Below are 27481 nucleotides of genomic sequence, written 5' to 3'. Positions count from 1 at the left end.
CATAAAAATTTTGAATATCTATAATCAATAAAATTTATCTAAATATATATACATATAATATATGTATATTACAAACAAATATATTTTTAATATCTTATTTATCAGGTAAAAAAAAATAAACTACGAATATATAGTATGAATTATTTTTAATTAAAACGTTTAAGAGTATTTGTTGACAATACTTTTTATAGATATTATTAAAAAGCTGCCATTTATGCAACTGATTCTGCATTCTGTGTCTTTATCTATGGAACTATAATTTTTCTCTTGTGAGCAATACTTTAAAATCATTGAAAATGTATGAAAACATTTAAATATTATGCAACTCCATAAAGAAATACAAGTTTTGGTTCTAAAATTATTTTTGAACAAATGGCATATCATATCATACTCAAGCCATTGCTTGAAAATCAACTATAAAAACTTATTGTAAATCAGTCGGTTTTTATCAAACATCTGCTCCTACGAAATCACAATAATTATTTAGAAACGAATTGCAGGACGTTCAAATTCTTAAAAATTTTAAATTCATTGAACACGCATATATTTCAAAAACATATTAATGATTACCCTGAGAAGCAAGAATGTTATATTATGTTGACACTTTTGATCAGTTCCCACAGTTCGTTGTACATAATAACAAAAGTAACAATAATTGCTTTCGAAATATTGTGATACATAATATTATTAAAAAATGGAGGACTTTTGATAAACGCTTAAAAAATTAAAAATTATCTTCTATAAAGATATTATGACACTATAGTTATGCCTCTTACACGCCTTACATCATAATCATTTTTTATAGATTACAGTAGTAGTAATCGTTCATTGTATAATATGTACAGTATATGTATCAATGATAAATACTTTGTTCAATTATTCTATATAAAAGAAATTATTCTTAAAAAAAAAAAAATATATATATATATATATTGTTCATTAAGAACAGTATAAAGATGGAACAAAGTACTTAACACTATACAAAACTTAATATTATTATAAATAAGAATACGTACAATGCAGTACGTTTGTCTATGTTGTACCCAAGCAAGTCCTGTAATCATGTGAACAAATATTTAGAATGAACTTTTGTTAGGACATTGGTTTAATATTAACATGTATTACTTAATACGCAAGATATTCATACAACATTCACGCATACATAGAGATATCGCCCAAAATATAAGAACTTGTAATATTCTTTTATTTATATATATTAATAAAGATAAAATTAAGAACTATCGCATGGAATGTCTGAAGTATACAAAAAGAATTCATCACATAAATTAAAAATTATCAATACAATAAAATGGACTTTGTGCGGATTTCTAATGCTTAATTCACAGATTAATATAGCAATTTTACAAACACTGTTAAATAATTAAAAGAGAAAAATTTTAATACGTATTATAATCATATAATAGAAATTCATTAATACTTTATTTGATTTTGATTTAAAAAAGCGATAATTTGCTAATTACATGAAATATAAACTGACAAATTTAGATAATAAAAATATAAACAAATAAAATTATTTTATAATCCGATTTTAATAAATTTATAAACTGAATTTGATACAGTATTAAATACTGTATTGATAATTACAAATTCGTTGATATTTCATGATATACATAGCAAAGAATAATCACTTTTCTTGACAATTGTTATGCACTAGGATTCTATTTTACTAATATTTATATTATTCATTATGAAAAATTGTTACATAGTTAATAGTAAAAATAAATACAGAAATGATACATTCTAATAACATAAAACTTATATCTCTATAAAAGTATACTTACAATTGTAAAAAAATGTTAGCAATAATTGAAGTTTTATTACAATTTATCTAAATGGCTTGAATTTTATACATACGTATCACATGCATACATCTGAAATAGTAGATATGCTTTTACATTCATACATGTTCTCTTCTTCGAATTGTATTTATTGTTATTTTATAAATAATAACTAAATACTATTAGAACAATATGAATGTAAAGCAATATGTATACAAATTATAAATAAATGCAAAAATTTGAAGATCAAAAACTTATAAATATAAATAATCAAATTTTAAAATTTCGGATAGAACAAATCCGAATTGGAAACATTTAGTAAATTGTGACTGGGTGTTTACATTTAGATAATTAAATAAAGGAAGAAGTGAAAATTACGAACATCACTGGAATACATAAAATTTGAATATGTTATCAATTTTTTGTGCAAAGTTATTGCATTTTATAAAAGACATAAGTACATTAATATACGCACGAACTATTTTTTTCGTGCTGCTTTTTCTGCTTTTCGTCGCATCCGTTCTATTTCTTTTCTTTCTTTGCGTTCCCGGTCTGCCTGTGCTCTAAGTTCTTTCAATTTACGTTTCAAATGTGATTTTTCTTCTCCACAAATACCAAAAGCTTTGAGATCACGAGATTCAAGTCTTAAAAGGTTTCCACCATTAATTCCAGTTTCCAGAAAGCGTGATGCATAACGTTCCAAACCAATTCCTGATAACCACTGACAAACCTAATAAAATTTTTCAAATAATAAATTGTTATTTTATAAATAATAAATATAAACAAAATAATATCTATAATATGGAATTTTGATAAAAATATTTTTTTTAGTAATTTTAAATAGATATATGTATGTGTAAATATAACTTACTTGTTCTTTGGACCAATCAGTAACTGGGGCATTCTGCCAAAAATGAGATTTTTTGTCACCTAAACCAAAGTCACTTGGATGAGGAGGCAACCAAACTTCACTCGTATCTAAATTAATAATATTTATGTGCATATGGGAAAGATAAAAATATAATGAAAAATAATGAAAAATAATGAAAAATATATAAAATATATATATATATATATATATAAAGAGAAAAAAAAAGAAATAGATTATGAATTATTGCTTGCATTGTTTGCATCATAAAAATCTAAAGTACCTGTTTTAGATGGACTAGGATCAACAGCAGGTGGGCTCACTGATCCACCAGAAGAAAGACTAGATGGCGAACTACCTGGATGATGCCAGGGTGTACTGCTACTAATTAAATTTGATGAAGGAATAGTGGCTTTTTTTACTATACAAATAAAAAATTATTTTAAATGAATTACATATTAGATATATCATAAAATTTATAAAAATATTGTTATATATATATATATATATATATAAAATATTATAAAATTTTACCTCTTTGATTGGCTTCATTTACAGCTTGTCGTATTTCTTCCACTAAATGATGGGTAACTAAAGTTGGATCACTAGAATGTGGATTATTTAAGTCACTAAAATCTCCAGAACTTTCTCTTGATGAAGATATGTCATTTCCACCAAGTCGTCTTTCTCTTTCTGCTAAAACTTGTTTTAATTGCTCTGCAAATGATGCTGGTGGTCCAGTTAAATCTATGAAGAATTGATAATAATTTTATATTTAAAGTTACATATAAATTATATTTAAAAAATAATAAAAATCTAAAAAAAGAAAAAAAAAAAAGAAATACTTTTTTGAGATTGTGGCCAACTTTGTTCTGTCATAGCTCTAACTTGTGAACTAATAGTACTATGTTGTCGAATTGTTGTCGGATGCGTAGGTTCCATATGTTTACTTTTCAATGAACTAATTGAAGAACTACTAGAATAGGAACTCAAATTTGATTGTTTTGATGTTAAATCGTTTGGTGATCTGCTACTTGTATCCTGTGAAAGTAATTTAGAAGATGAATCCTCATCAGTATTGTCACCTGATTCATCCAAACCATAATCCTGAAATATTAAATGATTAAATAAATATAAAATTTTTCTATTATACTAATAATTGTATTACATACAGAACTGCTGTTACTAAGACCACCAGATCGTTTAGGGAGTTGTCGATTTGCAAGTCCTCCTCTACTGGCAAGTTCAGCTTTACTTTTTCCAGCCGAATTGTCAAGTAATCGATGTGCAGGTACTGCTCGATCTAATTCTTCCTTAACTGGTAAAGGAAGCGGTAATTTTCTTTCAACTGTTGCTGTTTTATCACCATCATCCGGACTACTAAGATCTGTTTCTGTATCTGAAAGTTGACAACTAGTTGATGAAGGAGGGGGAGGTAATTGTCGGCGTGACAACTGTGGTGTAACAATTCTAGCCGTAGTTCCATCATAAGGCAATCTTACTGGTAATCCAAATCTCCGTTGTGTTTCTGTTAATTCTACTTCCAATGTAATTACCTATAATTATTTATAATTAATTTTTTTTATTATATATAAATTATTCTAATTTCCTTATTTTCTTAATGATAACATACCCTATCTTTTAAACTTTTAACAAGAGCATTATATTCTGTATCTTTCTCCTGTAGTAATTGTTGATAAAATTCATCTCTAGCAGCGATATCTGTGCGTAATTCGCGAGCTGCTCTTCTGGCTCGAGCATATTTTTGTTGTAAAGCAGCATTTTGTGCTGTTGCTTGAGAAAGCATTTCTCGTGCCGTTACTAAATCTTGTCTAGCAGTGCCTAAAGCTCTTTCAGATTCGTGTAGTCGTAAACCAGATTCGCGCAATTTTGCTGCATATTCTTCGCTTCCAGCTCCACTGTTTTCTAAGTCTACAAGCTATAAACAAAAAATTTTATTATAAATAATATACATAAATATATTAATATAAGTATTACATAAATAAAACATTAATTTAATATTTTTTAATAAATCATTTTATATTTTTTAATTATTTATAGATATTATTTATAATATTATTTATATATTAGAAACATAAAAACTATATAAAATGATAACAAATTCGACATACATACATTAAGCTGCACACAAATTCATAATTGTAAGTATATGATATACAAGCATATTGCATTAACAAATAAATATACGTAATAAATAACATAAAATTTTATATCTTATGCTATTACCTTAGCTTTGAGTTTTTCCACCTCTCCATCTGCTAATGCTAGTTTATACTGACTCTGCAAGCAGTGAACAACGAACACAGTGCATAAGCAACACCAAAATATATTCACACTTATAAACTTATGATGGAGTGCTCATAATATAGCGTTTATATAAAAATAGCAACACACACACACACACACACACACACACACACACACACACACACACACACACACACACACACACAAAATATTATAATGCATATGTTCTTATAATAATGCATTTTATGCAATATTTTACAAAATTAATAAAAATGAATATACAATTAAATATTTTATGCAATAATAAAATACTACAAAATAAAATTATAATATTTCTAATTTAAATATATCTCTAATTATATATATCTTTCTCAAATAAAATTGACTATAATATAGACTATAATATACATTTTTCATTAACTACATTTATAAAAAAAAAAAAAAAAAAATACTTCTAAATAAAAGCTACTATAACCAAATTATACATAAAATTATGCAAATTACATATATGCTTCATACTATACATCCATCTTATTGATAAAAAACATTTTACCTCTTGTAAAAGCAATCTTAAACTGTCAACATCACTTTGCGTTGTAGCAGATGTATGTGGTGGCATTGATGAACTGATAATAGGAGATCTACTGCGACCAGAAGGTAAATAATTTTCTATAGGACTTTGAGGAGGTTCTCCTTCCGAACATGATGACATAGCTGGAGAACCTGGTATTCCTCCCATACCTCCAACAGAAATATCTTCGCTGCCTCGTTGACTATCAGGTGAAGCATCCGAGAAATTAAGTTTTCTGAAAAAATATATTTATTTTAAAGCTTCTTAAATAACTTGATCAAGTTTTTTATTTATTAAAAATTAATTTCTTTCAGCCCTTCAAGAGGCTACGAGCCATCATTGAAGTGGCCATAAATTTTCGTCATAGACATTAGCGAGCAAGGATAAATCATCATGAAGAAATCATTTTTAAATAATATATGAATTTGTTGATTTTAAATCATACCTAGCAGAATTAGCTTGTTCTCTTTCTTTATCTGCTTGAAGACTTTGTCGAATTAGCATAGCCACTTCTGAATTTGGATCACGTTCTCTACCAATTACAAAACGTACGAGTCCTGAAGTATTACGAAGAACACTAGCTGCATATGCTTGTGTGACTCCAACTAGAGATTTACCATCCACTTCAACAATTTGATCGTTTACTTGTATTCTGCCTTCTCGTGCAGCTGCTCCTTTTTCTGTGATTGTTTTAACAAATATACCTAATTTTTCTAATCCTGCATCTGCACCAACACCCATTCCAATAATACTTAAACCAAGACCTTCTGGACCTTTCATAAGCTCTACTGGAAATACCTATATAAATTTAATAATAAATTTAATAATAAATTTTTTATTATATATAATATATATTATTATATTATGAAATAATAAGAATATGAAGTATGAAGTATTAAGAGTGTGCATATGCATGTGCATATGTATGTGTGTACGTGCAATAAAATACACACTATATTTAATAATTTAATTTAAAAATTGATTTTACCTCCATTTTTTCAACTCGTTTCTCAAGTTCATACTCTGCACTAGCAGCAACAGGATCTACATCTTCATTTCGTCGATCGTATTCATTTACTGAATGTGTTGAATAAACTCTCATTGGTTTCGTATCAAATGAAACTTTAGACATTTTTTTAATGGGTATATTTGTTGGATAATCATCTTTTTCGTCGTCTGATTCTGGTATTCCTGCAACTTCCATCCAAAAATGACCATCTTCAAAATAATGTACACCATTTTCAACCAATATCTAAAAAAACGTAAATTTAATTTTATTTTGTTCTTAAATTATATTTAATAAATATAAATTTTATCTATGATCTTACAACTTTGCCTGGTGTTGGAGGAACATATTCGTCTTGATGTTCTGTTTCAGTGTCATCGTTAATTTCGTAAGTATCATTCAAACTATTAACAGATCCAAGTAAACCACTTTCACTACCTGTTACAGAACCCACTTGACTCTCCGTTAACGAGTCTATCGTTAAATCGCTACGTGATCTATGGGACAAACTAAAAAATCATATAAATTTAGTATTTTTTGATGAAAATCCATTAAAATTTTATACTAAGTTATATGACTACATATACAATTAATAAAAGTTAATAAAAATCAATATTAGCTGCAAAATAGTTTTATAAAACATAAAAAACATAAAAGACTGAACTGATTCACCTATAATCATTAGTGGTGCTATTAATAAGACTGGTATCAGGAGCAGACAAGACATCAGAAAGCCAATCTGGTGTGTTATCTTGATCATCCTTTTCCCTCTCTTTATCAATTTCTTTATTTTTATCAATAGATTCTTCACTTACAACTTCAGCATGTGTAGTAGGTGATAATAATCTTGCTATTTCTTGAGCTTCTTCGTCTGATAATAAAGCTGATCCTTGTCTAATTGATTATTCATGTGATTCACGATGCTTTTATAATTTAACATTATAATCAATGAACTAAATATTAACGAAACAATAACAATTAACTTACCTTATTTTTTTCTCTAGGATGCTGTTTTGTCCCAATTTATTATGAGTTTGTTTGAAGTCACATTCAAATAAACATAAATAGAAGAAAATATTAGAATTTAAAATAAAAAAATAAAAGTTATTAAGCTCTTTGCAAATTACTATAAAATGATTAGCTATAGTTAGAATTATCATAATATAAAATACAGAAATGTATTTGAAAAAAATCTATATAAAAATTCTAGCGCATTATATATATATATAATAATAATATAATGCGCTATATATAAAATATAATTTTAATTATAATATTACTACTTCATTCTTATAATATAATTTTTTTATTGTTTTTGTTAAGAATTCATTTTTAAATATATTATTATATTTAAATATTATATTTAAATATATTTTTATACAGTTTTAAACTATTTGCTTAAGTAACTTACCGTGAACTTAATAAATTTTCTGCTTCATCAGCTGTCATAGTGTCTGGTGTTACAGGAATTGTTTGATTTGTAGTAACTTTAGAAAAATTTTCTGTAACAATTTTAGAATTATTACGTTCCATAGTATTTTTTGCATCTATTGCTGATATATATTCCAGATTTGTAATAGTTTTAGTATCACTAGAATCACTATCATCATGAATACTACTTTCAGATATAATATGTTCGTTTAATTGTTTTTTTTCTGTATGATGCAAAGTTACAATAGCAGGTGATATATTTTGAGACATATTAACTTGTTGAACTGTATTTGTAAAAGTATTTTCCTGTAATCTCAATTTTGCCAGTTCAGCTTTCTGTTTTTCTTGCTCCCATGTTGTTTGTGGTTGATTTAATTCTTCTGTACTTTTATTTAGAATATTACTTATTGTTTGAGAATTGGATTTAGGTAATGATACTGCATCACCTGCTAATGTTATTAATTCTTTCTTATTATTTGTTTTTGATATAAATTTAGAAATATTTTCTGAATGTAATGAAATATCATTTAATTCAGCCTCTTTGTCATTCAATTTTTCAGATGAATTCTCAGTATTATGAACACTTGAAACCACTGAACATTGACTTGTGTTTAAACTAACTTTTTCTGTTTGATCTACTTTATTATCTATTTCAGCAAAACTTGAACGTTTTCCAGAGACTTCTTCTTTATTTTTTGCTAGTTTTTCACGTACAGAGATTTTAATTTGATCATTTTTGGCATTGGATACTGTTTTTTGACATACAGTTTCAGAAAATGTATGTTTTTCATTGTTAATATTTGATTTTGATTTATTATCTAAAATTATATTTTGATTTTCTTCTGTAATCATTGAATTTATTCGTACATGATCTTGATTACTTTCTTGAGATACCTTATTATGGCAACTTTTTGCTGAATCAATTTTTATTAATGTATTTTCTTCTATATTTATTTTTACTTGTGGTTTAATTTCATTGTTTTGAGGAGAAATTTCTTGATTTTGTTGCATTTTTTTTACATATGGCGAAGGTATTGGTATATCCTTATGTTCTAAAGGTGGGTATTCTTGATCTGAGCTGACAACAGATGGTGGTCGTGGTCCCAGACCAGCAGCTTGAAGATCAACACGTACATGAGATCGTCGAATAACTGTAGTAGTATCTGATTCATTGAATTTTGAATTTTTTTCTAAACTATTCCTTTCAGCAATAGATTCCATATATGCTGCAGGTTTTTCTTGTTCTTCATGTTGTAAATCATAACTGTTACGACCTTAAAATATTGAAATATCATATTATTATCTATAATGAAAAATCCATATGCTAAAATGTATATATCAATTTTTAAGAGAAGATATAAAATACCTCGGCAATCAATGCAAAGAAGACGGAGACACATGATATTTATATTTATATATATATATATAAATAAATATAAAATAAACAGCTTATAAAATTAAAATGAAAAATCATATACATAATAAAACATTTGGTTCAAGTTTATTCAATTTTTTTAAACTTAAAATTATAATTTCGAATATTTTAAAATTTTAATATATAAAATCTTAGATAAAAATGTATTGAATATAATAAATAAAATAATATACATATTTTATAAAATATTAGAAAATTATTTTTAAAAAATTAATTTTATAATAAAATTTAAATTATTTTAAAATAATATTCCTAAATCTTTTTAAAAACATAATGCAAAAGATTTAACACATTACACAAGATAATTTATCCATTTATATATATATTATATAAATTCAATTTCATAAAATAAATTATTATAAAATTAATATTAAAATTAATATTAATTTTGAATAAATTTTTTTTATAACACTGGTAAACAAACCAAAATATTAATATGTGTAAAATATTTTTCTGAAATAAATGATGTGAAGTAGAACCAGACAGAAGCAGAACAGAATACACAGATTTCTATAAATAATACCAATGAACCAGTAGGAGGAATTAACATCAAGAAGAGGAGGAAAGGGGAAAGGAGGAAAGCTTCCTCTTATACTGTTACTTTTTAGTATTTTGGCACATAGCCATAATAAAATTGTAAAATTTAAATATATTGTGAAATAATTATTTTATAATAATTAATAAAATATATAAAAATCAATTATTAAAAGATTAAATTAAATTAATTTAAATTATTAAATTTAAATTAAATGTTTGTATATATATATATATATATATATATATATATATATACACAAAATATATATATTTACTATTATACATTTCTATATAGATGTGAATTATTGGAAATTGGTCATATACTATACCAGTTTGAAACTTTTCTGATATTTCCTTATCTGCCTTCTCTTCTTTACTATCTTTAGAAGGAGAGCTAGGGGAGCTCATACTAGAAGATGCACTATCTGTACCTCCAGAAGGTGGTCTCAATTCCGGATCCGGAGATTTTGACGGTTCAACTTTCTTTTCTTCTGACAAACTATCTTTTTTTCTCACTGTATTTATACATGGTCTGGCCCAATCTGGTCGTGGATCAGATCTTATAACTTCGCTTTTAATTTCCATTTCTTCTCTGGCACATTTTAAATCTGTAGCTTTCTTTAAAATTTCATCATTTTTAGCTAACCATTCATTTCTCCACTCAGATGTTTTGGGTGGTGAACGTATAACGTTTGAAGGATAATTTAGATATTCAGGAGCATCAAGTAAATCGCTATCTTTTTTTATTTTACTTTCTACAGTCATACTAATAATATTTTCTATAGACATACTTCGTGTTGGACTAGATATGTCAGAATTTTTTTCACAAGAGGAAATATGTGATTTTGTTTGTGAATAAATATCAATACTTGAACTTGCAAAAGTACTTTTAAGAGATAAATTACTTTCAGAACTGTTAATATTTTTTGAATGATGTGTTGAATTATTTTTTGATGTATCAGCATTTCGGCAATGTATTTTTGCTGTAGTATTTTTCTGCACTACTGCATATTCTGGCATGCACCCATCTTGCATCTTTTCTAGCATAGGACTGGAAATATTTTTTGAAATTTCTTGATTTCTTTGGAAATTTTTATTTTGTATATTTGTACTTTTTTGTACAACTGCATATTCAGGTATTGTTGATGAAGTATCAAAATATTTATTTATGGTAGCATATTCTGGACTGCTAGGAATATCTGGAGGAGATACTGCTGCTATACTAGCTGGTCTTTCCTTTTTTGTATTTGAAGTAGAAGAGTTTCTTGTTGGTGGTGGTGGTGGAGGTGGAGATATAACTGATGATCTAACAGAACAAAAGCTTGCAGATCTTGTGGCTGGATTAGCAGAAATATCTGTTGATCTTTTTGTTTCATTATCAATATTTGTAGCATTTTGCAAATGCCCTACAGAAGCAGCTTCAATATTTACTTTATTTGCACTCTGATTTAATGAACTTTGAACTAAAGATCTATTTGGATCCGAATTATATCTACTTGGTCTTGTTTTTGAAAAATGACTAGTCCAATTTTTTTGCTTTTCAATTAATTCTTTTGAATTCAATCTTCTTTCTGGTTTTTCTGGTTTCTCTGGTCGATCATCCAAACGATTTTCTTTGCCATAATTTTTGTCAAATTTTCCTAATCCTGTTCGTGATTTATGTTTATCTTGCACATTATCTAAACCATGATTATGACCATTTTCAAAATGTCTTTCAGCATTTAAGGCTGGTACACTTGCACTCCAATTGCTTAAATGATCTCTGGTTCCTGGAGGTGATGGTGATCTAGGACGTGGTGATCTAGCTGGAGATGTACAACCTGATCCAGAATTTGCAGAGCTAGAACGTGATCTTAAGCCATGTAAATTACTAGGCTTTGTAATCCTATCCACCCTATACAAAAGTATGTTTTTAGAAAAATAAATATGTATAATTTATGTATTTTTTTTTATATTTATTTATTTATTTATTTTTATATACTTACGGTTTATTTGGTTTATTTTCTTCTCCAAGTTTTTCAAAAAGTGCACGTGCATTATTAAATCGAGCTACATGACTTTCAGTTCTCACAACTGTAACTTGTGTTGGAGATTCTTTTAAAGGCACAGCTGGTTCCTTGAAACCATCTGATAGAATATTATTTGTCCTATGACTTAGATTATCCAATTGTGGTTTTGATTGGAAGATATTTGCAATGGCTGAAACCTTTGAGCCTCCAACTCGTTTTTTTTCTTCTACTGTTGCCATGACTTATTTCCTTTAACAAGAAAAAATTTTAAATAATATAACATTTAAAAATTGTTTCAGTAATTTATAAATTAAATATAACAATTTTTTTAATAAAAATAATTTAATTATTATTATTATTAAATACTATTATTATCTGTACCTCTCTTTTATAAAAATGATGAGAGTTTTATAATTTAATGTATTTCAGCCCATTGTCATTCATATATTTTTTATATTTATCATATTTTTATATATTATTTTTTTCATCTGAAAAAATATTACATTAATATACATAATATAAAAGTAATTGATTATGCATGAAATAACTCAAAATACATTATTACTATATATATTAGTTATTGTTAACACTAAAAATATTTATGTACAAAATTATTTTATATTTAAATATAAATTTAAAATATATATTTAAATATAAATGTTTATAGTCATAAAATTAGATCATTGATTTTTAAACACACAAAATATATTTTTGAAGTACAGAGCATATTCAATAATAATATTAATAGAATATTTTATTGTGCTACATATTAGATATATTTACTGTGATTGTCTGAAATGATTTAAGACTTAAATAGAAAGCATAGCATAAAGAGGTGGGGTCTTGTCTGGGCTTCACCCTCCTCCTATTGCCATAGCACACCATGCTCTTGCAATCAATACTTGAATCCTTTCTCTGTAGTTGAAGTATGAAAAGTGGAATGTTTTATTATTATATTATATACTATGCATATTACGTGCTCATCTTTGTAATAATAGGTTAAAGTTAAATGTAGCTTAAAATAAATAATATGGTTAATGTAGCAAACTTTCTTTCATTTATATAATCTTTTTGAAATATTCTAAAAGTATAATTTAAAAAATTATCTTTAATATTTATTATCTCAATATTTATTTAATAAAATATAAATAAATAAAGATAATAAAAATAAATTAATAATAAATTAATTATTAAATAAAGAATTATTTAATAATATATTTATGTTTGAATGTTGTTATAATGTTATTAATTATTAGATAAAAAATTATTTCATAATTAAAAATAAAGAATAAAAATAAAACCAATTATTATATGATAAATATTATTTATTTTTGATAGTATTTTAATAATTTTCAATATATTAAAAAAATAATATAACATATTTTAATGATTAAAAATGTTTTTAAAAGTTATATTTTAATAATATTAATAACATTTAATATGATTATAATATGATTTATATTTAAAATATAATAAATATTAAAAAATTATTTTATTATATAATAAATAATAATTATATTAAGATATAAATTTTATTTATTTTAATATATTATGAAAATAAAAATAAATTTGCAAATTTTAAATTAAATGTATTATATATGTTTTATGTGTTTAAAATAAATGTATTTATATATTAAATATTTTAATATACTCATATTGCTTGAACTTTTAATTTTGCTTAATCATCTCTCATTTTTAAATAATTAATCATCTTTCAGATTTAAATAAAAAAATGAAATATCTGCACTATATTTCAAATTTTTCAATAATAGTTATCATGATAATAGATTAATCTTAGATTTAAAGATAAACATTAATAGATAAATAAAATTTCAAATAATATTTAAAAAATAAATTTATGTATTTAAATATAAATGTTTCATTATATGTAATAAAAACTTTATATGCTATGTATAAACATTAAAAATCATTGGCGGATGTTATAAAATGTCAATAATTCGCAATGAGTAATCTAATAATATTTACAAAAATTAAAGTAAACGTACGTTGTATTTCGCCATTGTAAGCTATCAGACTAATGAATTTGAGTCTTACAAAAAATTTATAAGTGTTTATTATTTAAAAATTCTTTATATAACATAATTTTATAATTAATTTTTAATTTAATTATAAAATAAGCATATACATAATCAAAATTATTTTTAAATAAAATATGACAAATTGTTTATAGAAAGCATAAACTAACCAGAGGTGTCACCATGTGCACGAAACCATTTTTCCTGATATGATGTATTTTTAGTGTTTCGTATCTTCTTTTTTCTAGCAGCACAATTTTTCTATCACATACACGAATATAACTTTAAAAATAATTCTTTATAAAATTCTAGTTAAATATGATAAGATTTAACTGTCGACTTTGTCAAGATTGCTTATATTCGTGACAGACGCTTATTTCCACAATTTTTTTTATATTTTTATGTATAATAATACTTGCACAATAATCTTAAATACATGTAGTATTGCTACGGTATTGCTTTTAATTCTAATTCCTAAATAATCACTATTTATTTCCGGCAGTTAATTATGATTAATTTTACATCACGAAGCACTTTCACAACCGGCTGTGATCTACCCGTGTCAACAACCCGTGAAAAATGATTCCAAGATGGTCGTTATCTTTTTTTAAAGATGGCGACCATAAATACTAGGGATTTTAATTTTAAGAGATTTTATACAAAGAAAAATATTTTATCTTTTCTATGTTTTTTATATTTATAATTTAATATTTAAATGTATTGTATCAATGCTAAACAATAATATATAAATACAAATTTCGATAATAATAAATTTCAATAATAAATTAAAAATACTATATATCTAAAAAAATACGTATGTATGTATATGTAAGAACTTGATATTATCGCTATACAAAATCTTATTAATTTGTATATGTAAGAAAAAATATTTTTATATCAGATATGTAAGTTAATAAATAAATACAATTTTGGAAATAAAAAAATAATAAAAATAATATTTCTCAAAGTTAATTAAAATTCTATTTTAGTTTTCGACTAATTCTTTCTATCGATCATAACGTACACGTCATATAATGGTCGCCATGGTTTATTCATCCGTGAGGAAATAATTGGATATTGTGTTTTTAAGGAAAAAAAAGCACAATCCCTTGTGGAAAGTCTGCTGTGTACATCGTGCAGAGAAATAACAGAAATAAATGTTAAATACATATAGTAATCTTTGAGCATTCTTGCGTGAGGTGCGAAGTGTGTTAAGTGAAGAACGAGTGTGCACGTAAGTGTGTACGAGCTGCGTAAAGGGTTTATAACATCAAAGACTTATGTTTGCAAAATATGAACTTCTTTAATAAAATCAATGGCGAAAATGATGGTTTTGAATATGTTTTGTGGTGCTGATGTTGCTATTAATAAAATTTACAACGAACTTTTCTAGGCATAGCCTTCGCGTTTTAAAAGACTGCATAGAGACGTCAAACGAGCATGATGTGTTATTATTTGAAATACAGAAAACTCGAAGACTCCTCGCCTTTTTATATTAAATAGGCTATAAAAAAATATATTTTAGCAAGACTATTTACTTATAATAAACTTTTATATACAAAGTTTGAAAAAAATACTTGTGTTCTAATAGAGCAACAAGAATTGTGTTACTATATTCTTAAATTAAAGAAAAAAAAATTTCTACAACTTTAAATATAAAACATATTTATTTTTAACTTGTATATGGACATATATGCTCGTGAATTGTTAAAAAGAGGAACTTTTTCTTTCATAAACATTGTTTCTAGCGAAACAAAAACTTTAGGAGTATTAGGCATAATTTATATCTATTTGAAGCAAGAAATATTTGAAGTCTTGCAGTGATAGTAGATATATATTGAAAACTTTTATGAAACTTATAAATGTTTTAATTAAACTGCATAAGGACAATTTTAATATCAAAGTTTTTGATAAATGGACTTTTTAATCTTTTATCACAGTGACTTTAAATCGGATTTCATGTGCAATCTTCTGAACTTTTCTTCTCATATACTAAAAATGTTACTACATTATTTCCTACATAATTATCATAAAATCTACAAGATCCATTCAAATATGATATTGTTCTTGGACAAATATTATTGCATACTGGATATCCATCTAGTAAGAACTTTTTTATATTTGCGTTTCAGAAAAAGTTTAAAGGCACCAGAACTGCATTGGCTTCATACAAGAAAACCCGAAAAATCCAGAAGTACAAAGCCTGGATGACGGGACAAATGACAACATACATTTGAGCAATAGTGAAAGTGATCAAATAAAAAGTGAAAATATGGACAATAATACAGATGGGGACAACTTAAATCTGAGCTGCGGCGAAAATGATATAGTGGATGAATTAAAAATTGCTGCAGATGAAACTTATGATACACGTAGTGAAGTTTCATCTAGCAGTTCAAATTCTGATTCTAGTCAACCAAGTATAAGCTCTGTTTCCACAAAATCTTCTCGTGGAGATAATAAACGCAATCGTAAGAACAGAGGAAAACGTGCTAGATCCAGAGATTCTAAGTCTTCTAGTCCTGAAACAAAACGTGCAAGATCTAAAGAAAGCAAAGGAATTACTAAGAGCTATGATTATGCTACAAAATTAAATTACTTATTTAGGGATGCAAGGTTGGCTACTTTTTAAAATATAATATTTTTTTTTTATTTCATATATATAAAATTAATGTGAATTAGCATTATCTTAAATATAAATGTTTAGATAAGTACAATAATATAAATACCAGGAACATGTCTTAAAGTTTTTTTTATCAGATTTTTCATCATCAAATCAAACAATGCTGAAAATGTTACATTATCAAAAGCTAAAGGAGTATGGAGTACATTACCACAAAATGAAGCTAATTTAAATCAAGCTTATAGAGAATCAAGGAATGTTCTGCTTATATTTTCTGTAAAAGAATCAGGAAAGTTTGCTGGTTTTGCAAGATTAAGTACAGAATCTAGGAGAGATGGAGCACCAATTTCTTGGGTTTGTATATTTAATTAAATATATATTTTCCATTAAGGATATTTATTTTATATATTATTAGAAAAGAAGTATATATAAATTTTTAGGTATTACCACCTGGATTGTCTGCAAAAGCTTTGGGTGGTGTATTTAAAGTTGATTGGATATGTAGAAAAGAATTACCATTTACGGCTACATTACATTTATATAATCCATGGAATGATGGTAAACAAGTAAAAATCGGACGTGATGGCCAAGAAATTGAACCAAGAGTTGCAGAAGAATTATGTAGATTATTTCCAGAAGATGAAGGTAAATTAAAATATATGTATAGTTTTTCTTATAAATAAAAGAAAGTATATTTTTTATAATTTATAATAAATCTTTTAGGAATTGAAATGACACCAATTTTGAGAAAATCTAAGGAAGCAGCAAAACATATTACGAAGTCTCGTTCATATCGTGATAATAGGCCTGTTAATAGTAGTCCTAGATTTTTACGTTCGAGAGGTGGTAGAGGTCGTAGACTTTTTTTAACTTCACGATCTCGTTTAGCTTCATTAGCTAGAGGATCTCATTTAACTGGTAATGAGCATAGAGGATCAAGAGATCATCATCATCATCGATATGCTACTTGGTTTAATAGAAGTGATTCTCCTTATTCTAAGTACGTATGTGTTTTGATATACAATTATTTTGAATTAAATATATTATTTTTAATAATTATACAATTTATAGAGGATATGGTAGTCCAGGATTAGGTGTGGCTGCAGCAGCTGAAGCATATGTTGCAGATTATATGCGTACTATGCAACATCAATTGCCTCCTTTACCTCCTTATGCTGCACCACATCCATATGATTCTTTACCTCCACCACCACCACCACCTAGATATTATGATGGTTTACCATTACCACCTGACTACAGCGCAGCGGCTTCTGCTCTTGAAAAACGTAGCTATGAAAGAAGTGTAGATGAATTTTTGTGGAGAACAGCAAGTCGACATAGTCGTCATAGTGATCATCGATCCTCCCGTGATCACCATCATCGATATAGAGATCGTAGATAAAAAATTTTAAAATTTTCATTAATCTTAATATCTTCATTCACTTATTCTTTCACTTTTCATTCATGCACATATTGTACGGGCTTTCGAGGTATCGTGACATTTATAATTATGTATCGTTACATTTATGATTAATAATGTTTAACCGATTATTAATAATTCAAACAAAAATAATTTGAAATTTTAATTATATACATACATATATATTTAGATATAACATATAATTTTTAATAGAATTGAAAAAATAGTATCATTTTTTATGAAATGATATATTAAGAAGTGTCAAATGATTCGTATTAAAATTAATGAAATTGTAAAATTAATATAATTATTTTTCTGTTATTATATGTTTGTAATTGAAAAACAATATATGATAAAATTGAAATTATAAAATTGATTCACAATTCATCGAAATCTATTATATGCATTTATTAGTGAAAAGTAACTTATAAAAAATACAATATTCTTTGATTAATATACTTCATTTATTTTCTAATTTTTTTTTATTATTTCTAATTTCAATTTAAGTATTATTTTTATAATTTTTACATGTATTGATATTTGAGTATTTTGTAAATAAAAAATTTTGAATTGTGAATCAATCTAATTATATAATATTTGTTTTTGCATTAATAGAATGAATTTTCATAATCAAATATAACATTTTCATACAATTATAACATTTTGACAAGATCACTGCCTAAATCGATAAAAATTTACTTTTATAATACTGCAAAATAATAGAAATAAATAATTTACTTAATATCATCCACAATCTTTTCACATAAAAAAATTTATAAAAATAATCATTAAAAAAAATATTTTCACAACTAACAATATAGATCACTTAAATTTATATAATTGTTAAAATATTATTATTAGTTACAGAAACAGCCTAACTGCGAATACAAGTCACTGATTTATATAATACATTTTTGGCGTTATTTCGTAGTAAAGATTTAAAAAAGTAAATTGATTTTGTTTCTTTTACCTTTTTTATAAATATAATATTCCATTTTCTTTCTCATCATTATAGGAAATTAGGAAATTATGAAACTAAGAGATAAAATTTATCTTTCATTCCGTTCATACAGGCGGATGTTTAATCTCGATAGTTAATTTAGAATATATATTTCAGTTTTAATCATGTCACTTAAAATTCAATTTGTAAAATGCATATTATGTGTTATTTTATACATTATAATTTATGTTATTTTATTAAGATTAAAACAGAATTCTTATTTAACACAATATTCAAGTTCATTGTTTTTTGCAAAGTATAATCAAACAAAGCAAAAATGTTCTTTAATTTCTCAATCTGTTATAAAACCAATTAATTTAGAGATAGAACTTTTAGAATATGATGAAATGAAAGGAGAATCAATTAATTTGCAAGTAAGTAAATCATTATATTACATTATTTAAATGTAAAATATATAATGTAAATTATATGTAAACAATATCGATCTTTTCTTAAATAGGAAAGTGCAACAATGTTGCAACAAATTTCAAATGTATGTATGAAATATAATTTAAAAACTCCTTTAATAAGAAAACATTTTTTATATAATTCTGAACATAAAGTAATGTATTGTTGGATTCGAAAAGTAGCTTCAACAAGTTTCACAAAATTATTTACAGATTTAAAAAATCGTCTACCCACACGAAATTATTATAGGTAATTACATCTTATTAATTTTTTGATATGATTATTATTACAACTTATAAATTATTCATAGACAAATTGACATTCTGATACCACAAACATCAAATGAATTACAACTTATATTAAATAACACAAAAATATTCAAACTTCTTGTGGTACGACATCCTTTTCAAAGACTTGTATCATCATATAGGTATATTATTTTTCAATATTTCAATATATATTTAAATTATTGAATGAAATGATTTTTTTCAACTTTTAGAGATCGAATAGCAGATAATACAAAATATACTGCACAAGCTTGGATTTATACAGAAAAAATATTTCGTTTTACTAGACCTGAATTGTTTCATTCGAATACGACAACTGGTAATTTTCGAGAAAGAGTATTTACATCTGATAAAAGGTATAATGATTATGTATATAATAATAAAAATGTTTTGTTTCGTTAATAATAGTTTTTTAATATATATTTCATTTCTGTGAAGATTAAAAATAATACCAACTTTTAAAGAATTTTTGGAATGGCTTTTACAAAGTTCTGAAGAAGATGTTCATTGGATTCAATATTATAAACATTGCGCTATATGTAATATACGATATAATTTCGTTTTAAAGTTAGATGATTATACATATGGACAAATAAATTATATTTTTTCTAAATTTGGTTTGGATAAAAATAAAGTATATTTTCCCAAGTTAGAGGAAACACGAGGTGGATATACAAACTTCGATACTACATGTAAATATTTTGCAAATTTAACACAAGATATAGTTTTGAAATTATATGAAAAATACAAAATTGATTTCGAAATGTATAATTATAATGTTAATCAATATATAAATTGTGCATATAAAAAATATGAAAAATTTTAATCAAATAAAATAATATTTTGTAGTAAGAAAAATGTATTTATTCGTTTTTGTATAAAAATGTATACCATAACTATAATATATAAAATGGCATACTATAAACATAATATCGTATTTTTATAAATATTTGTAAAAATAAAAATACGTTTTATTTAGATAAGATTAATATTATACATATGTTTTTTGTTCTAGTCAAGTACACTATGAACTTATTACGAACAAAAATGTTTTTATATAGCATTAATAAAATTATATGAAAATTTTAAACATAAAATGAAACTGCTTCTAGAATTGGTACATATGTATTTTTTTTGTACAAATATATATTTCTTATATAAATTTTATTGATCAGTATATTAATTTTAGAAAATTTAACTTTGAAACAATTTGATCAATTTATATTTAATTTATTTACTGCGAAGTTGTAGTTGTTTGCATATTATCATCATGCACAATTAAACAATCATCATCTTCTGAATTTTTATGTATTTTAATGTTTGATTTTGTATTACCAGCATCATTAGTTATATCATTTTCAATAATAGAAATATCATCATCTACATTATGAACTTCCATTTTTCTTTTTTTTGGAGACACAATTTCTTCAAGAGAATTAGTTTTACGTTTCTTTACTGTATCCAATGAAACGGTTTCAGTTTCAACAATCATTACATTTTCTTTAGATGACTCCACCTGAATAAAATTTTTAATTTATATACATATTTAAATTCGTGAACATTAACACATTTATATATTATTTTAATTACCTGGCCATTTGAAGTAGATGGTTTTATTAAATCATTGTCTTCTTTAGGTTTGAGATCTTTTTCATCAGCTAAGATGAGAAAATCAGGACTATCACCTTTTAAACTTGGACGTTCTCTATAAATTATGGTTATAGTCAATGAATAATTCTGTTGAAAATCATCAACCTTAAGAATGGTACCATCTTTAATTCCTAATTCTTCTAAGAGTTTATCATTATTTTCTTCAGTTTCTCCTTCTTCACTACTAATAACAACAGAACCAGTACCATCTATCATAACATCTGGTGCAATCATGTTCAATCTACTTTTTAATACTATTTCAAGTAATTCTTTAATTGTTGTTTTAGATGTATCTATTGCTAGTATAACTTCTGGCATAGGTGCACATACATAACATTTTGGATTTGGTGGATTAACATTTTTCTCTGGTACTAATAACTGATTACGATGATTCATTTTCGAACGCAAATATACAGATCTACATGCTTTTAAATTATTTTCAAGAATGCGGAATGCATGAAGAACAACTAAGCCAGCAACTATTGCGTTTGTAGTTGCGATTGCAGGAATTATATTTCCTGCCATTGCTATAAAATATAAATAAAGTTAAAAAACTTACAATTTTTTTGTTTTCAGAATATAATGATTATTTTCTTACATTTTATATCAAACTTTGTTTTTTGAGGTATACCAAAAATGTAAGCTCTTATATTGGCACATGCAGCAACAAAATCCATTGAACTTGGATCATCTTTATCCCAAATCAAATGATTATTTGATGATTTTTCTTGTGAAACTTTTAAAGTATTGCTTAAACTTTTGATTGATTCAGCAAATATTTTTCCACATTTAGAAATACTCCATCGTTGCTGATCTTTTAAACCAGGTTCATTAATTTCTTTACTGCAACCTGGTACTGTATTATGAAAAACTTTAAGAAAATATAATTATTTTTAATAAAACATAAGTTTAAAACAATTATTCTACAAACCTCCATCTGGTAATTCTTTCCAATTTAAAGGAATAGGTGGTCTTCTTTTCTTCCATAAATTATCCATACTTAGTAAATATTTTATATCATCATGAAATAATTTTGTAAATAATTTTTCTGGATCATAATTACATGATTGTGCCCAAATTTTAGTTGATGTTCTATCAACATTTCCTTTTTCATTTGATTTTGAATTTAATGCATTTTGACCTGCAGAATCTATAATACATCATTTTTATATATATTATGTATATATTTTTTAATATTATTTTAAAAATTTTTTAAAATTATTATTATCCTTACCTGCTGCTTCCGGGTCAGCAGTATCTGGAGAAACATCTTGATCAGGATCTTCTTCACCAAATAATTGACTAAAAATTTAAAAATTTAAATAATATTTTTATATATTATATTTATACATTTATATATATATATTTTTTAAGACAAAAATTAATTTATAAACTTACTTGAATAAATGTTTTGCCCATACTATGCAATGAATTGGTTCACTAGGTGTATTACGAATTGTACAACCTGGAAAAGTTTTTTGTGCAGCTTTTGGTGTGCATTCATAACATTGACTTAATCCTTTTTTTATAAGTTCTACTTGACCTTCATAACCAGCTGTACCAGATTCAATTAATGGTACATCTGCTGCTAAACACATTCTATTTACATGATTTCTAGCTGTTCTATTATCAAGAGCATTCATAACTAAAGTAAATTTTTTAAAAAATGATACTCCATAATCAGAACTGTAAATAAAGATTTATACTTTATTATAAAATATTATTTTAAAACTATTTATTAATATACATAACTATATAAGAATATTTACGTTGTAATACTGTCATGATAATGAACTATTTTTGTATCAGGATTAAATGTTAATGCTGTTTCTCTTGCAACATCTGCTTTTGATTTTCCCACATGTTTTTTTTGAAATAAAAATTGTCTATTTAAATTACTAACATCAATTGTATCTAAATCAATCTGAAAATCATGAATGAACAATCTTATGACAAAAATGATTTAATCTTAAATGCTTTTTGTTATAAAACCATAATATTATAATATTATATATTCTATTATACATAATTATAATAATATAAATACCGGTTTCAAAATTTGTAATGATAACAATGAATACCATTAAAAGAGAGAAAAATATATAGGTTAGAAAATTATTAAGATTTTTTAATAAATGTTGATGTACATACTATTTCAATATTAGTGAATCCTGTCATAACAAGATTTTTTAATATCTCACATCCAATTCCACCAGCACCCACAATTAATACTTTACTTTGAAGTATTGCATTTTGTAAATTTTCAGTAAAAACTCCGTTAATGTTGGCCGCCATTTTTTAGGTTAAACACGACAATATACACTAACACCGTTTACGACTATAAATGTACTATATAATATACTTTTACTAATATACTTTTACCTATCCTATACCGTTTCCTTAGTGCTTTTAACCAATCAGTTCATAATTTTTCTTATTTGCATATATATATATATATATATATATATATATTTATTTCATATTTATACATAATTATAATAAATTAGAATTATATTAAAATTATTAAATATTAATAAATAAAAATAAATGTATATTTTAATATTGCATGATCTTTATAAAAAATTTCTTAATAAAATAGCAATGTCTAGGGAATTTATAAAAATAGAAGTATATATCCTTCTTAAATACTTTGATTCTTGATCGGTTTGAATTTGAAAAAACTATAAAAAACAGTTTTATTAAATTGTCATTAAAGCAGTATTCATTATCGACAATATGAATAGTTTCAGTGATTTAAGTCAGATTTCAGGTATATAAATTGATTATAACTTTTGAGTTAAAAAATATTTTAATAATTAAAATATAATGTAAATATAAATAAATATTAATTAAATTTATTTATTTTTAGATATACAAAGTATTTCACGAATTTCTCGCACGAATTGTAGTCGAATATTTGGTAGAATAGATTCAATGCAAAACTTATTTGAACAACAATGTAGTTTATCTTACAATACAAGTAGGAATATGACAAATCAAGGATTTAATCATTTAGAAAAAACTATAAAATGTCTTACTTCTTGTGAAGACAACATAGCAGAACATATAAAAAGCAAATTAATTTTAGAATGTATAAAAGAAACATCGTTAAATATAAAAGAAATATTATCTGATAATGTTGTTGATAAATTAAAAGGTTTACTTTTGATTCATGAACTTAATAAATATATGCATTTACCATCTACTTCAAAAAATATGCAAGAAGAATTGAGCATTTTGGGAATCACTGATTTACCAAAATATGATCTTAGTTATGAAGAAATGTTAGATACTAAATGTTATGTGGAAACATTGTTACGAGAAAAAATACATGAATTTATATTAAGGTAATGTTATAATAAATTTAAAATTTATTTCATTAAAAAAAAAAATTAAATAAAAAATATAAAATAATTTTATTTTATATTTTATATTTGATATATATTTTAGATATGAACAATTAGGAGGAAACATGAAAGAAATTCTAAGATCAACTGATATTAATATATATAAAAAAATATTTGAACCACATGAAATACAAATATTCCAATGGAAAGATAAAATTGAAGAATTGTGTGCTCAATATGAAACCGATATTATAAAATGTAAAACTTTAATGAATGAATGGAATGAATTGAAATACAAAAATGTAAGTCAAATTTATTTAGAAAAAGCAGAACATGTATTGTTGCAAACACAAGTTGCAGAAATACAAGCAAAGATACTTAAGTTGTCATGTCTTATAAAAATGTACAAGGAAACTCCAATAACAATTGATGCATACAAAGCACTGAATACATTTTTAGATAAAAAAATATTTACAATAATGAATGAAATTAAAGAAAAAGAAAATTTAAAAAAACAATATGAAGAATTAGAGAATACAGAATATGATGAAATTTTAAAAACTTATTTACATTTTTGTAAAGCTATTAAGAAACAAAAACAAATTAATTTACTAGTTCAGAAATAAACGAATTTTTAAATATATTTATATGAAAATTTATATTTAATATTATATTAGAATAAATATAATAAATCTTATACTAAAATAAATATTTTTATATATATATATATATATATATATATATATATATATATGAATTCATATAAATATTTCCATTCATAAAAAATATCTTCATTTTCATTTCTATTATATTATATAATAACATTATACAGTAAGTAATAAGTTATATTATTAAAATTAAATAAATTTTTTAGAAATAAATAAGAATTATTAATAATTTTAAAATTATATCAGGAATCAATAGGAAGGATATATTAAATTATTTAAAAACATATATTTATTTTATTTATTCACTATCTGATAATGTATGTTTATCTTGTATAGTTATGACAGGTATACAATTTTTATCAGTAAGCATTCCATGTTCAATTAAAAAGGTTTCAACATCAGAGGCATAAAAATCTTCTCCTAAATAATCTGTTATATGAACAAAATTACCTATTATTTGACCAGCTTTATAAACTAATAAAGCTGGAACTCCTTCTTTTTTAAAATGTTTACTGAGTCCAGCTACTGAACCTATAACAAAAATATTGTATATAATTTAAATTTAAATGATATAAAAGAAAAAAAAATATTTTGAGATCAAACCTAAAATTTTACAAAATTTTACATAGGGATAATCGTCTGCAACAGATATTAGAGATCCATTCATAGCTTCACAGCCAGGAATATTATTTTCATAAATATGAACAATAATTGTTATTGATTTTTCTTCATTGTCAACTGCTTCTAAAAATTGATCCGCAGTTTCTAAATTAATTATTCTGCCAAAACGAAGTTTCTCAGTTTTTGCAAGCATTTCTTTCATTCTTTGTTTTTGATATTCTAAAAGAAATTCATCAGTTAATAATTCAGCAAGATCAGGATCAGTTTGCATGATTTTTTCTTTTTCTTCATCTAAAGAACTACGACACGTTAAACTCAATTTTTTTATTAATTTAATTCTTTCTTTGTCTTGTTCATCTCTTTTTTCTGCTTGCAACTGTTTGTATCGTTGCCAATCCTTGAGATAAAATTAAAATATATTAAGTAAAATGTATATTGACTAAAAATTTATATTAAATATTGCAATCTTAATTTTACTTTTATAACACCCTTTGGTCCTGTGTTACTAGAAGTACCATCCCATTCTGAAAATGATGGTTCTATAGAATCTGTAATTATTTGTGGATATTTTTCATCCTCTGTTTCTTTATCAGAATCTGCAGAATCATTTTCTTCATCTTCACTAGAACTACTACAATAATAATGTAATTTTTCGCCTAAAATCTTATTTTCCAATGTTGACATATTTAATTATACTATTTGGAAATAGTTTGCACTATTTGTTTTATTGAATATGTATTTTGAATATAATTACGTTTCTTATCCTTAGAATATTTATAATATAAAATTATTTATTGGACAATAAAAGTAAAAGCACTTTATGTAAACAATATTAAAATACTATCCAGAGAAATATTGTATCAAATTTACCTAACATTACGTGCAAATTTCACACATATTATATAGATAATACGAAGTTATATTATTAAGATTTTATAAAGATATTAAGTTTTATAAGAAGTTAAAATGTACAACAACTAAATAGCACAAAATATCAATAGTTCTAATCAACTTACGAATATATCGTAAATATATAAGAAGTAATAATTTACTAGCTTATACATTTTAATACGACAACAAGCCGATAGATGGAACATGTATATCATCTGATGATTGGATTTATTTGTTTCATATTAGATAACATCTGTAGTTATAGTTACTGGCATGCATGTACCATTTATAAAATACCAATAGATGGAGATACTATATATATAATTTGACGATTAGTTTCATCTCTTTATTATCAAATAGTTCCAAGTTAGATATAGTTTTGATGTTCAGTGTCCAGTTTTCACAAGATTGAAAAACATAACATTTAAATTAATAACTAAATTAAAAACTCTTACGTAGGAAGAAAAAAATAAAATTAATTAATTAAAAGTTAAGTTGATTTTTTCTGATTATTTTTATTAAGACATACAATAAAATAAATTAAATTGCTACTTTAAATTTTAAAGATTTTTATATTATGAAAAATCAAAAGAAAAAAAAAATATG

General features: G+C 24.5%; 6 protein-coding genes across 9 annotated transcripts; 3 read left to right on the top strand and 3 right to left on the bottom strand.

Annotated features, from left to right (window-relative positions):
• Positions 1-129: 129 nt before the first annotated feature.
• On the bottom strand, positions 130-14544 carry LOC551498. 2 transcript variants are annotated; one of them, XM_026443167.1, is made up of 19 exons: positions 14131-14544; positions 12306-12412; positions 11901-12173; positions 10245-11809; positions 7924-9217; positions 7500-7520; positions 7185-7406; positions 6835-7021; positions 6495-6758; positions 5952-6304; positions 5489-5741; positions 4915-4968; positions 4301-4606; positions 3840-4223; positions 3513-3774; positions 3202-3414; positions 2951-3088; positions 2671-2777; positions 130-2529 (listed from the first exon to the last, which is right to left on the bottom strand). In XM_026443167.1, the coding sequence occupies exons 3-19, from the start codon at positions 12161-12163 to the stop codon at positions 2278-2280; spliced, it is 6138 nt and encodes a 2045-aa protein (XP_026298952.1). In that variant the 5' UTR covers positions 12164-12173; positions 12306-12412; positions 14131-14544; the 3' UTR covers positions 130-2277. The 2 variants fall into 2 exon arrangements, with proteins under 2 accessions (XP_026298952.1, XP_006564547.1); XM_006564484.3 differs by lacking the exon at positions 4915-4968 and having other exon boundaries at positions 14131-14543.
• A 190-nt stretch (positions 14545-14734) lies between these two features.
• On the top strand, positions 14735-18171 carry LOC411754 (YTH domain-containing protein 1). Its single transcript, XM_395221.7, has 7 exons — positions 14735-14865; positions 14950-15194; positions 16093-16576; positions 16721-16937; positions 17024-17228; positions 17307-17583; positions 17655-18171. The coding sequence occupies exons 3-7, from the start codon at positions 16233-16235 to the stop codon at positions 17983-17985; spliced, it is 1374 nt and encodes a 457-aa protein (XP_395221.4). The 5' UTR covers positions 14735-14865; positions 14950-15194; positions 16093-16232; the 3' UTR covers positions 17986-18171.
• Positions 18172-18791: 620 nt separating this feature from the next.
• Positions 18792-20736, top strand: LOC100576099 (carbohydrate sulfotransferase 11-like). Of its 2 annotated transcripts, XM_006564486.3 has the most exons (5): positions 18792-19377; positions 19464-19660; positions 19722-19841; positions 19911-20054; positions 20137-20736. In XM_006564486.3, exons 1-5 carry the CDS (start codon positions 19129-19131, stop codon positions 20522-20524), a joined length of 1098 nt encoding a protein of 365 aa, XP_006564549.1. In that variant the 5' UTR covers positions 18792-19128; the 3' UTR covers positions 20525-20736. The 2 variants fall into 2 exon arrangements, with proteins under 2 accessions (XP_006564549.1, XP_026299007.1); XM_026443222.1 differs by lacking the exon at positions 19722-19841.
• A 171-nt stretch (positions 20737-20907) lies between these two features.
• On the bottom strand, positions 20908-23697 carry LOC409191 (SUMO-activating enzyme subunit 2). 2 transcript variants are annotated; one of them, XM_006564485.3, is made up of 8 exons: positions 23500-23697; positions 23118-23272; positions 22747-23034; positions 22583-22650; positions 22280-22498; positions 21947-22219; positions 21289-21875; positions 20908-21214 (listed from the first exon to the last, which is right to left on the bottom strand). In XM_006564485.3, the coding sequence occupies exons 1-8, from the start codon at positions 23641-23643 to the stop codon at positions 20933-20935; spliced, it is 2016 nt and encodes a 671-aa protein (XP_006564548.1). In that variant the 5' UTR covers positions 23644-23697; the 3' UTR covers positions 20908-20932. The 2 variants fall into 2 exon arrangements, with proteins under 2 accessions (XP_006564548.1, XP_392715.4); XM_392715.7 differs by having other exon boundaries at positions 21947-22204; positions 23500-23695.
• Positions 23698-23938: 241 nt separating this feature from the next.
• LOC724457 lies at positions 23939-25390 on the top strand. The gene is made up of 3 exons (XM_001120319.5): positions 23939-24118; positions 24218-24695; positions 24799-25390. Exons 1-3 carry the CDS (start codon positions 24085-24087, stop codon positions 25319-25321), a joined length of 1035 nt encoding a protein of 344 aa, XP_001120319.3. The 5' UTR covers positions 23939-24084; the 3' UTR covers positions 25322-25390.
• Positions 25391-25634: 244 nt separating this feature from the next.
• On the bottom strand, positions 25635-27021 carry LOC410223 (phosducin-like protein). The gene is made up of 3 exons (XM_393706.7): positions 26462-27021; positions 25967-26381; positions 25635-25894 (listed from the first exon to the last, which is right to left on the bottom strand). Exons 1-3 carry the CDS (start codon positions 26666-26668, stop codon positions 25662-25664), a joined length of 855 nt encoding a protein of 284 aa, XP_393706.3. The 5' UTR covers positions 26669-27021; the 3' UTR covers positions 25635-25661.
• Positions 27022-27481: the final 460 nt, after the last annotated feature.

Source organism: Apis mellifera, linkage group LG10, assembly GCF_003254395.2.
Source record: "Apis mellifera strain DH4 linkage group LG10, Amel_HAv3.1, whole genome shotgun sequence".
Taxonomy (NCBI): domain Eukaryota; kingdom Metazoa; phylum Arthropoda; class Insecta; order Hymenoptera; family Apidae; genus Apis; species Apis mellifera.
The sequence above is the reverse complement of the archived record's forward strand: the minus strand, read 5'-3'. Positions and strand labels throughout refer to the sequence as shown.

Coding starts and splice junctions, on each gene's coding strand:
- LOC551498 (XM_026443167.1), bottom strand. CDS start 12,163: ATGGCAACAGTAGAAGAAAAAAAACGAGTTGGAGGCTCAAAGGTTTCA. Junction 7,521..7,923: donor GAAAATTTATTAAGTTCACG/GTAAGTTACTTA, acceptor GGGACAAAACAG/CATCCTAGAGAAAAAAATAA. Junction 5,742..5,951: donor GAACAAGCTAATTCTGCTAG/GTATGATTTAAA, acceptor ATATTTTTTCAG/AAAACTTAATTTCTCGGATG.
- LOC411754 (XM_395221.7), top strand. CDS start 16,233: ATGGACAATAATACAGATGGGGACAACTTAAATCTGAGCTGCGGCGAA. Junction 16,577..16,720: donor TACTTATTTAGGGATGCAAG/GTTGGCTACTTT, acceptor TTTTTTTATCAG/ATTTTTCATCATCAAATCAA. Junction 17,584..17,654: donor AGTGATTCTCCTTATTCTAA/GTACGTATGTGT, acceptor TACAATTTATAG/AGGATATGGTAGTCCAGGAT.
- LOC100576099 (XM_006564486.3), top strand. CDS start 19,129: ATGTCACTTAAAATTCAATTTGTAAAATGCATATTATGTGTTATTTTA. Junction 19,661..19,721: donor CCCACACGAAATTATTATAG/GTAATTACATCT, acceptor AATTATTCATAG/ACAAATTGACATTCTGATAC. Junction 20,055..20,136: donor GTATTTACATCTGATAAAAG/GTATAATGATTA, acceptor ATTTCTGTGAAG/ATTAAAAATAATACCAACTT.
- LOC409191 (XM_006564485.3), bottom strand. CDS start 23,643: ATGGCGGCCAACATTAACGGAGTTTTTACTGAAAATTTACAAAATGCA. Junction 23,273..23,499: donor GATTCACTAATATTGAAATA/GTATGTACATCA, acceptor CATGATTTTCAG/ATTGATTTAGATACAATTGA. Junction 21,215..21,288: donor CATCTACTTCAAATGGCCAG/GTAATTAAAATA, acceptor AATTTTATTCAG/GTGGAGTCATCTAAAGAAAA.
- LOC724457 (XM_001120319.5), top strand. CDS start 24,085: ATGAATAGTTTCAGTGATTTAAGTCAGATTTCAG. Junction 24,119..24,217: donor TGATTTAAGTCAGATTTCAG/GTATATAAATTG, acceptor ATTTATTTTTAG/ATATACAAAGTATTTCACGA. Junction 24,696..24,798: donor ATACATGAATTTATATTAAG/GTAATGTTATAA, acceptor TATATATTTTAG/ATATGAACAATTAGGAGGAA.
- LOC410223 (XM_393706.7), bottom strand. CDS start 26,668: ATGTCAACATTGGAAAATAAGATTTTAGGCGAAAAATTACATTATTAT. Junction 26,382..26,461: donor GACCAAAGGGTGTTATAAAA/GTAAAATTAAGA, acceptor TTTTATCTCAAG/GATTGGCAACGATACAAACA. Junction 25,895..25,966: donor AAAATTTTGTAAAATTTTAG/GTTTGATCTCAA, acceptor TTTTTGTTATAG/GTTCAGTAGCTGGACTCAGT.